Source organism: Ctenopharyngodon idella, chromosome 18, assembly GCF_019924925.1.
Source record: "Ctenopharyngodon idella isolate HZGC_01 chromosome 18, HZGC01, whole genome shotgun sequence".
Taxonomy (NCBI): domain Eukaryota; kingdom Metazoa; phylum Chordata; class Actinopteri; order Cypriniformes; family Xenocyprididae; genus Ctenopharyngodon; species Ctenopharyngodon idella.
In genome coordinates, this window is record NC_067237.1 from 33,650,237 (window position 1) to 33,661,695 (window position 11,459).

The window sequence follows — 11,459 nt, forward strand, 5'->3', positions numbered from 1 at the left end:
GCGGGTTTGGCGACTTGAATGCGGATCTGCCTAGGAGTCTCCTGCTGTGTGGGTCTAAGCATTACAGTAATTGGGTAAGAATGGACTGCCATCAGTCAGGATTTGGCCCAGAAGTTATCCAGCATGTCAGAACAAACTGCAGAGGTTTTGAAGAAGGGTCAACATTGTAAATGTTGACTCTTTGCACATATTAAATAATTTTCCAATAAAAGCTTTTAAAACTTATGAAACGCTTATCATCATTGTTTTCCAGTATACAATACAGACATGTTTAAAAAGAAATCTGCAAATTCTGAAGCAGCAAACTTTTTGAAACACAAACTTTTTGAAACACAAAATTTGTCACTGCCAATACTTTTGGTCACAGCTGCATATAAAAATCAAAGTGCAGTTAAAACAATGCTGTATTCATTTGGAAAACATGTATGCCAAACTGAAATCTCCATACTGAACTCTTTCTGTACAAATATATTTACCATGACATACCTAATGTTAATAATTACGATACACAACAGCAGGCATTGCAAACATTTTACTTATTTGTTTGAGTTGAAACCCCAAATGAATCCCTGGCTGAGATAGGAATAATCGAGATTGAGGAGTTGGGGTGGAGGAGGGATGCTGGAAAAACTATTGTAGAACAGACTGGTAAGTCGGCTCTATATATATGCCTCCTCTCGCATTGATTGAGTAGATTATCTGAATGTGCTCCTCCCAAACTTTGTTAATAAATCATCATTTCTTTTGTGTATCTCTTCCCATGATGGCTTTTTTAGTGTTTCTCTCTGGATGTAAAAGGATGATGTAGCACTTTGGGGCAAATATGGCCACTAGTAATCCAAAACTAGAAGCTAAAATGGCAAATATCTCCACAGCTACTGCATATTTCCCTGGAGAGCTCAAATATGCTGGAACAAATGCAATCCACACAGCACAGAAGATCAACATGCTGAAAGTGATAAACTTTGCTTCATTAAAATTATCTGGAAGATTTCTTGCCAGGAAGGCTAATAGAAAGCTTACTGCTGCCAACAGTCCAATGTATGCCAGCAACATAGAAAAACCAGCCACTGAGCCAATAGCACATTCATATACTATTTTTGAGCGGATATACTGGTTGTTTTTATGGGGTGATGGAGAGGCAGTTGATAGCCAGACTGCACAAATCACAACCTGGATGGCTGTTAGGATCAGAACTGTGCATCTTTGTTGAGCTACTCCAAACCATTTTAACGCGGTTTTGCCCTCTGGTCGAGAGGAATTAAACACAGCTATTACCACCATAGTCTTGACTAGGATGCTGGAGATGCACAGGACAAAGCTTATGCCAAACACAGCATGTCTTAACTGACATTTCCACAACTGTGGCTGACCAATGAACAGTAGCACACACAGGAAACACAGTTTGAGTGACAACAGCAGCAAGAAGCTGAGCTCTGAATTGTTGGCACGTACTATGGGAGTGTTACGGTGATGAGTAAAGATGACCATCACAAGAGCACAGAAGCAGGTGCCAAGCAGAGAAGCAGTGGTCAGAGAGATGCCCAGAGGATCCTCATACGATAGAAACTCTACTTCTTTGGGGACACACTGATCCTTTTCTGGATTGGACCAGAACTCATCTGGACACACTATGCACTCATTTGCATCTGTGATTTAAGAAAAAGAAAGAAGATGAGGATTTTAAGCTTAAAGTACTTTCAAATTATATTAAAAATTCGCCAACAATAATCATCTCACCTGTTGTATTAGAAATCATTCCATCTCTGCATGGGAGGCAGTCAAAACAGCAAACAGGAAAGCCCTTCCTCGAGGCTTGCCTTGTGCCTGGGGGGCAGCTCTCACTGCACACTGACCTTGGAATCTGAAAGAGACATCATCTGTTGTTAGGTCATGTGTTTGCCTGTCATCTCTTTTACATAATGACAAGCTTGGCCTTTCCATTACTTCTTTCTTATTTATCTTTTCAAAGCTTTGACTATTTTTAGGTTACATCTGCAAAAGGGATGATATTAACATGCTGTGTTAGTTACTTGTTTTGGCTCAAAGTTCCAATATAATGCATCGTCATCCAGTGTGAGCACCATCCCTGTTGCTGCCTCTTCATTTACTACACCAACAGTTTGGACCCTTACTGATCCATCAGAGCTCGGCTGCCAGTTTAGTACATCATAGATAGGCAGAGCATCTCCATTCTCATCAAATGACACATGATCCCCAAAGCCTGTGGTGAAGTTCACTTTCTGTAGGTAGTGAACCAACTGTACAGTTTGTAAACAGGACAGGTGTTATTTTTTTATGTGAAATTTTGATTATTTTACCGCACATATTTTGCTTTCCAAATCAGTTCTTGTACACTGTTTTAAATTATTATGCAAGTGACATATGAACAGAATTTCAGTACAATAAACAGATTCAGATAAAATAAACAAATTCAAATTCAGATTTTAGTTTTTCAAAGAAAGTGTTTGTTTGTTTGTTTTGTTTTATTTATCCATATCTTTTTAGAAAACTGGTATCAATCTCAGAGAGGTTTTTTAAATAGTTTTCCGGGTCTACTTAGGTAAATGTAAACCCTGCTTAAAGAGGTTGTTCCCGTTAAGCAAGTAGTTCTCATGCAATATGGGGAGAAAGAAAGATCTTTCTGAAGATGCATGAAAACATGAATTGGTGCAATGTTTGCAAAAGACATGAAACCAACTAATATTGTGTGGAAACTGAATGGAGATTATCAAACTAAGATTTGTGAGTTATTTACAGCACAAGAGAACTCAGCCAGATAAAGGCTTATTAAGGAAAGTTTCTGTAAATAAATAATGATAAATATATTTAAAAAATAAAAAAAGCCACTGTTGAGCAGCAAACAGGTATTTGAAGCTGCTGGTGTCTCTGGGGTCTCAAGAACCTCTCCATGCAGGCTGGCACTTGTGCGTAAAGTTGCTTTTCAGCCACCTCTAAACAAAAATCACAAAGAGAAACATTTACAGCGGGTTTGGAACTACATAAAGACTCGTTTTTAAATAGTTTTATTTACTGTGGCATCAGCAAGGAGCTAGCAGATAATGATTTGGGCTGGAATATTGGGAAGTGAGATGAAAGGTCCCTTTAGGGTCTCTGAGGGTGTCAAAATGATCTTTGCAAGATATGTGGAGTTTATAACTGATCATTTTCTGCAATGGTATAAAAGAAGGATAGTGCTTTCTGAAATAAAAGGATTTTCATTAAGGACAATGCACTATCGTATGCTGCAAAAACCACCACAGCAATAAAACTGTTTGAAAATGTATTTCTACACCCACTGTAAACGTTTCACTTTGTGAGCTTTGGTTAGAGGTGGCTGAAATGCAACTTTACGCATAATTGCCAGCCTGCATGGAGAGGTTTTTGAGACTCCAGTGACACCAGTAGCTTCAAAAACCTGTTTGTTGCTCAACAGTGGCTTTTTTATTTATTTATTTATTTATTTTATAGCTGCCTTTTAAACACAATTATCCTGTTTGACAGAAACTTTCCTTAATAAGCCTAATAATTTGGAAAACAGTGTATATGCCTGAAGAGAATCTGCACTATTCCTGTGGGTCTTACCTGCCAGGGTTTCAGGTTTGTTATGTCAGCACAGCTGTTACCACTGAATGGTCCTCTACCCTCCTCACACTGCATCAGGTCATGAAGAGCATGTGCCAGGGCATAAACTGCCTTATAGACATTATAAGAGGCCCTCAGCTCTGAAACATCAGTGTATGGTGTGTCTGTTGTGCTCAGATCCTCCTGTCCTGTACACACCTTTTTCACTTGCTCTCCATCTGTCTCTTTACTCCCAGTTTCAAAACTGCACCCAAACATGTTCTCCCAAAAGATCCTTAACATGTTATTTTTTGGATCATTGCTGGAATGGAGACGTAGCAGAAATTCATGAAGCCCCTGGATCTCTCCACGTCTGATGGCGATCCCCAGTGTGCCTCTTAGAAAGGGAAGTAAATGTGGAGCGTGATTTACAAGAGAGGTGGCCCAAGCTTCACTGGCAATCCACTGTCTGCCTGTCATGTTCTGCAACACCACCTCATCCAACAAAGGTATCAAAAAGGATGGAGTGGAAAAAACAACCACCACTCTAGCTGTAGAGGCCTGAATCACTGTTGTTATATGCTGAATATCTCTGTGGTTGTTATCATGGGGAAGGATTTCAGAAAAAGCAACACAGCCTCCAAACAGCTGCATTTCCTGATGGAAGGACTGAGCAGCGTAGATGCCATAGTCATCATCACTGTAGACGAGACCAACCCAGGTCCATCCAAAATATTTTAAAATCTGAACCATAGCCCGCACCTGGAAGGCATCACTGGGAATAGTTCTGAAGAAAGAGGGGTATTTTTTCCTGTCACTCAAACAGGAGCAGGTGGCATAGTGACTAACCTAATTAGAGAGAAAGACAAGAGAGGACAGAAAAATCATCAAAAAATGATCAGTACTTATGAAACTTTTTTTTATTTTTATTTTTTTTATACAAAAACAGATAAGAAACCCTTTTTTCTTTCATCCAATCTTACTATAGGTACTCGAAACAGCCCCAGAATACTGGAAATCGCAATAGAAGCAGTTGAACTTGAATCCCCCACGATTCCAATCACTGGTGGTGGGCCAGTGCAGTTTAGGTTTGAGAAGGACTCCTCTGTCCCACTGGCCAGGGATATGGCAGCCCGAAACGCCATTCCTAGCATCACACAGTTGTCATAAACATGGTAACCAAGAGTGATGTTAGGAAGCATGTTTGGATTCTTATTGATCTCATCTATTGCAAAAGCCATGGTCTGTGCCTGCTGGAAGCTCTCCATATCAAATCTATGAAAAAGCAAGAGAATGTTGATATTTAAACTATTCTGGAAAGGTAATTGGCAGTACAAATAATAAGGAATCAATTACAGTAATGAAGCAGTAAAACATAATTTGAACAAATTCACAATGGCAATTAACATTGAATTCAAGATGTTTTGTAAAAATATTTTTGAGGTATATTTTCCTAGTTTTAAAAAACTTTTTATTTCAGCCTCGTATTGCTGTCCTTATCCACTCTAGACTCACTGCTCACAGAATGGTGGTTCTGGCTCAGTTCTGAAGCTCAGCTCCGGGAACACTGTGAGGAAATCAACCTCAAACAGGCCTCCAAATATAAAATCTCCATTCTTGTACATTCCATTCAACCTGAAGTGCCCTTGGAGCTGACACATGTCTGATCCGAGTATTGAAGCTGCCAAAATAAAGCTAAAAGACAGATACAGGCAGATGTTCAGAGTGAACCACATCTCCATTTCTGAGCTATTCAACCACTCAGCTCACTAATTTATGATAAAGGGTGTGTGGCTGTTGCTTTAAATGAGCAGGAGATGCTAAGTGGGCGTTCCTGGAAATCAGGATGTTACACTCCTATCGCTGTTTTTCTAATCTATGTAATGACAACTTTTGTATTTTTTTTTTTTTTTAAATGATAGAACCAGCTCTTTAACGGGTGGGTCGGTGGCAAGAAAACAGTACTGATGGAAAGATTTTATGCATTCACAATGATTTGCTGCTCAGGGAGATTGTAAACGATTATTTAGAAATGCTGAGGTGACAAAAATTAGGAATATAATATCAATTATATTATATCTACTTTTATATCCACGTTTTCTTGACTGTGTTTTTCATTAGAATGTCCTCTAGATGTCAGTCTTGCATTTACCTTTCGAAGAAAAAAAAAAAAAAAAAAAAAAAAAGCCAGCCTTAACAAAATCATACAGTGGTAATACTAAGTTATAAAGAATTTATCAAACTGGATGACTGACATATGCTTATTTTAAGGTATCTACTGTGTATTAACTAGTAAAGAACAAGTTTTTTATTCATCTAATGTGTGTTAACTTTAAAATAATTTTAAATATTATTAAACGTCTGTGAAATACAATTCTGATTGATCCATCGCAATTTTCTGCAGTCAATTGTTTCTGAATAATCACTTCTCCATCAGAGAACCAATCTATTTTTTTAATAACAGGTGTTACCCATGATCTGTCCCATTTAGAAAACAAACGACAAAGTATTCTAGTCATGACTATGAACAAATTTCCTTTTTTTTGTTGTCATGGTACCCAGATATCACAGGTAGGTCTCCAAGATATCTGTTAAAGAGCGTTTAATCTGCAAAGCATCTATTGTGTTCAAACATCTCAAAGCAGTTTTACTTACATTCTAAATCATAGACATCTTAAAGACATTTTCTTCAAATGTCTATTTAACATCTGACAGGAAATGTCTTAGAGACAGATGCAGATGGAAACAATAAAAAATATAAAAAATACATCTTGCAGATGAAAATGCATACATCAAATAGACATCTCCATGATATGTGTGGTAGCCTTAAATAACACCTGACTGAACCATGGTTATAGTGACTGAAGTTACAGACTAAAACTTTTTGCAAAAACAAACAAATAAACAAATAATAACAGAATGTTGTTAATGAGAGAGTGGGGGAAAAAAAAGAAGAAGAAAAAAAAAAAAAAAAAAAAAAAAAAAAAAAACTCTTTACCAATACACTGCTCTGGCTTCTGTGGCATGGAAATGTTTGTCACAACAAATGAAATAATAATAATAATAATAATAATAATAATAATAAGGTAACACTGGTAACACTTTAGTATAGGGAACACATATAAACTATTAACTATGACTTTTCCCTCAATAAACTACTAATTTACTGCTTATTAATAGTTAGTAAAGTAGTTGTTAAGTTTAGGTATTGGGTAGGATTAAGAATGTAGAATATGGTCATGCAGAATAAGGAATTAATATGTGCTTTATAAGTACTAATAAATAGCCAAAATTCTAGTAATATGCATGCTAATAAGCAACTAGTTAAAAGACCCTAAAATAAAGTGTTACCGTAACACTTTACATTAAGGTTCCCTTTGTAAAGCGTTTATAAAGGTGTTTGGTAATTATTAATAAGTCATTTACAAATGCATTATAAATCATTAATAATGCAATTATAACTGCATGAATAAAAAGGGCGACTTTAACGCAATACCTGCCAAATAGTGAGCCGTTTTTAACTCACATGTTATAAATGCTTAATAAATGTATTTATTAACACTTATTTAACTCAAAACCAGATTCCTGGTTTATTTCATGTTGCAGCAAAAATTGACTATCATAATTAGACTGAAGGGTGTTGTATTTGTGCTTTTCTTATTAATATCTCATGACTGCCACTTTTCTAACTATGTTGCTTACCAGAAGTTTCTGTCTTACCCATGATACTCTCCAAAAAGGTCATGATTCCTATCCACAGCAGTGTATAAAAACTGATTTCTTGTTTTTTAAAGATGAAATTTCAACGTTATTTTGCAAATAAAACAAAAAATAATAACCATAACTTGATTAGATATTAATAATGAAAAATGTAATTCCAGTATTAGTTACCTGTGAACCTTAATGTAGGGTGGACACTTGTGAACCATTTATTCATGAGTTATAAACATTAATAACCTGTGAAAGTGAACCTTAATGTAAAGTGGAAACCTGTGAACCATTTATCCATGAGTTATAAACATTAATAACCTGTGAAAGTGAACCTTAATGTAAAGTGAAAACCTGTCAACCATTTATTCATGAGTTATAAACATTAATAACCTGTGAAAGTGAACCTTAATGTAAAGTGAAAACCTGTCAACCATTTATTCATGAGTTATAAACATTAATAACCTGTGAAAGTGAACCTTAATGTAAAGTGGAAACCTGTGAACCATTTATTCATGAGTTATAAACATTAATAACCTGTGAAAGTGAACCTTAATGTAAAGTGAAAACCTGTGAACCATTTATTCATGAGTTATAAACATTAATAACCTGTGAAAGTGAACCTTAACGTAAAGTGAACACATGTGAACCATTTATTAATGAGTTATGAACATTAATAACCTGTGAAAGTGAAACTTAATGTAAAGTGGAAACCTGTGAACCATTTATTAATGAGTTATGAACATTAATAACTTGTGAAAGTGAACCTTAATGTAAAGTGAAAACCTGTGAACCATTTATTAATGAGTTATGAACATTAATAATCTGTTCCTTTGTCTGTTCTCGTCGATATTTTATGTTTAGTGGTTGTGTTGCCCTTCTTTGTCCTGAGTTCTCCTGTGATTTCTGAGTATTAGATTAAAGACAATTTGTAGTATATTCTTTTGTGTCATGCGCTTTATTCTACGTAGCTTAAAATGACATGCATGCCGTTATTTGAAGTTTAAAGTATCCAGTGCAAAATTTATAATCCTTATGAGGAATCTTGTCACTGAAATAGTTAAAAAAAAAAAAAAAAAAAAAAAAAAATCAGTTTTTTGGAGCAGTTCATTGAATCTAAAAATCTAAAAGAAAAGTAGTATGCGTTTTATGTTGTGATATTTGATACATCAGTCTTTTATGTCCCATATAGTATAATATAGTGAGAATTTAGAGCTTACACTCAATGAGGAAAGAGCACCTCAATATATTCAGAGGCCCAAACTGAGCAAAAATATGCAGTTTGTGTAATGTTTTGAGTTTGATTGTTCATGTTTTGAGTTTGCTCTGAATATGAGTTCTAAGCTTTCTTGTTTTGTTAATTAGTCCTGTATTCCTCCGTTCTCCCCTATTGGTCTCTATGGTTACTGATTGAGTTAGTTATGTTCAGGTGTGTCTAGTTAATTAGTTCCTTTGTTTGTTCAGTGTATTTAAGCCCTGTGTTTAGTTCAGTTCAGTTGTCAGTTCTCTGTTGTGTAAACCCAGTTGTTCTGTTTCATAGTGAAGAGTGTTTTTGTTTAAAGTTATTGTCAATAAACCTTACACTGCTTGTGCTTAGATCCTACATCTCATCATTTGCTGCAACCAAGTGTGACAGTTTGGTGCAGTTGCTGATATTTTTATTTAGCTTGCAATGTAAATCAATGAGATCTTATAACCAGTGGTGGAAAGTAACAAATTATTTTTACTTAAGTTACTGTACTTAAGTACATTTTTCAAGTAGCTATGTGTGAAATCAACTGAAACATGTTGAAATATAAAATAGGCTATATAGTCAGGTAGGCAACCTTTCATTGCTAAGTCTCTTAATAAATCTAGATGACATGAGGATGTTTTTATGCTCTATAGTATTTAACACAATATGATAGTAAAAGAAATGTGAGTGTTTACCCTGTAACATGATGAATATTAGAATGTTCATACAAGTGTTTACTGTGAAATACAGTGTTTGTGAATATCTGCTCAAAAGTAGATGTTTATAATGTGCTGAACAATAATATTTCACAGTGAGGAGCGGCTCGATCAGTTAAGTAAATGCTGCAATTTCTGCAAACGCTGTGAGTTCGAGTCACTTACAATGTGCATTTGAAAAGCAAAGCGTGCCAAACAATAAAATAGTTTTACTCAAAGCTCACTTCATAATGTCAGTCAAATATCTGAAATAACTTCCATTTGGGATCTGAAGTGGCTTATCACATAATGAGGCAGACAGTATTTTATTTTGTAGTATTCTATACTGTAATTAATGCTATGTCAATTAGCATTGCATTATAAATACTTTATTCTTATGAAAATACCCCGAATGGCTTCAAGAACACAGATAAACCATATATTGTCACATTCATGTGTTTATTGTCTTCAGATTTAATGTCAAAGCTTTTCTATCTTCTATATTCTATTTATCTTTTTATTCAGCTATTGCAATAGCTGTATTAAAGATTTTCTTGGAACGTTACATCTGTGAGGCATATTTGGACTTTCTGCATGAGGGCGCCCTCCAGCTTTCCGTATAAATGAAATATATATAATGTGTTTTTAGAGATCAATAATGCTCGCACCACCCAATTTAAGGTAAAAATTAGTGCTGTCAATCGATTATTGGGGTTTTTAATATTTTTATATTGTAATAATTTCACAGTTACTTTCCAAATTAATGTAGAGACAACTTAAAAAAAGTATATTTTAAATATTTGTTTAATGGCATCTTTTTATGAATGAAGGCCAGTGTCACTGATTCTAATACTGGTACTGATGTAATATATATATATATATTTTTAAAACAATAATTATTTAATTAGACATTCAACATTACAGTATAACTGAAAGCTATCAATTTCAACATTTATTAGGCTTTAAGAAATAATTTAAGTGAACTTAAGGGGAGACACTACAGGCAAAAACACTTTTTTCAGGCACCTGTCAATTTTGAGATTTTGCACTTTTTGGCTTTTTATACAGTATTTTTCCGGACTGGTGGAAAGAAAACATCCAACATACACTTTTAAGTGTATATTTTATAGCACTTTATCTATTTACATCTGTAGATTTCAATTACAGTAAATATCTTTAAAGGCCATTTTAAAAGGCAAGTCAGAAATCTCCACTTCAGCAGAACTTATATACACCAAACTTTACAGTTTTATTCCTATCTATATTCTGAAGGTTTTTACAGAGGGATTTGTTGATATATAATTTGCCTGATTTTATACAACATTTTATTCCTAAAAAAAATGATTTTTTTTTTCTTTTTTTTTTTTTCTGGCTGTTGATAGTATTTTCTGATTTATGGAGTGATAAAAAGAGATATTCAAAATTCCCTCTGTAAAAACCTTTGAATTTAATATGTCCAAAAAATTAAATGAGAATTTTGAACCTGACGTCATCCAATATTCATATTTTTGTTCTAGAAGTTTATGCAAATTAGAGCATATTTAATTAGATAATGCCTCATTTGCATATTTAAGCATACAATTTTAGAAAACTTGTAATACAAAAAATGTTTGCAATTTTTAATGTAATCAATCAGCTGGGGAAGTATGGTGATATCTATTAGTTAATTTTTTTACCCTATTCACCTGGGGTGTCTCGCCTTAAAACAATCTTCACATAAATTCATTATAATAAATGTCATATTTACCTGTGGCATTTGAATCAAGTTATCAAACACTTTACAGTCTTCACTGCATAAATTATAAAATAAATATAGACTTATCCTTATTAAAGCTAAATTTTTTTTTTCTTTTACCTTTGTTCTTTCGTTAACGTTAATGAGAGACATTACAGCAACTGGTTTATTAGGATGCTATGACTTAAGACCTGCCGCTGCCGACCATGACAGATATATGACATCCATCTCATTTTCTCACAACTCTTTAAGTTAATTTAAGACATTATTTAACTCATTTAAGACTGCTCTTGTGAGGATACTTGACAAAACTGGCATTTTTGCATAATTCTGTGTGTTATTGTTAATTCAAGCGTGAAAGAGAACGTCTCGGTTACATAGGTAATCCTCGTTCCCTGAAGGAGGGAACAGAGACGTACGTCGGACAGACCGACGAATAGGAATCTTGCTAGAGAGGCCGATCTGCTTCAAGTGTAACTAAACGAGCCAATGCACATTGGCATGCAATCATATGCATCAGCTG

General features: G+C 34.7%; 1 protein-coding gene across 1 annotated transcript; it reads right to left on the bottom strand.

The window, feature by feature from the left end:
* Positions 1–735: 735 nt before the first annotated feature.
* LOC127499576 (extracellular calcium-sensing receptor-like) lies at positions 736–4,796 on the bottom strand. Its single transcript, XM_051869972.1, has 4 exons — positions 4,548–4,796; positions 2,034–2,261; positions 1,741–1,864; positions 736–1,649 (listed from the first exon to the last, which is right to left on the bottom strand). The coding sequence occupies exons 1-4, from the start codon at positions 4,764–4,766 to the stop codon at positions 736–738; spliced, it is 1,485 nt and encodes a 494-aa protein (XP_051725932.1). The 5' UTR covers positions 4,767–4,796.
* Positions 4,797–11,459: the final 6,663 nt, after the last annotated feature.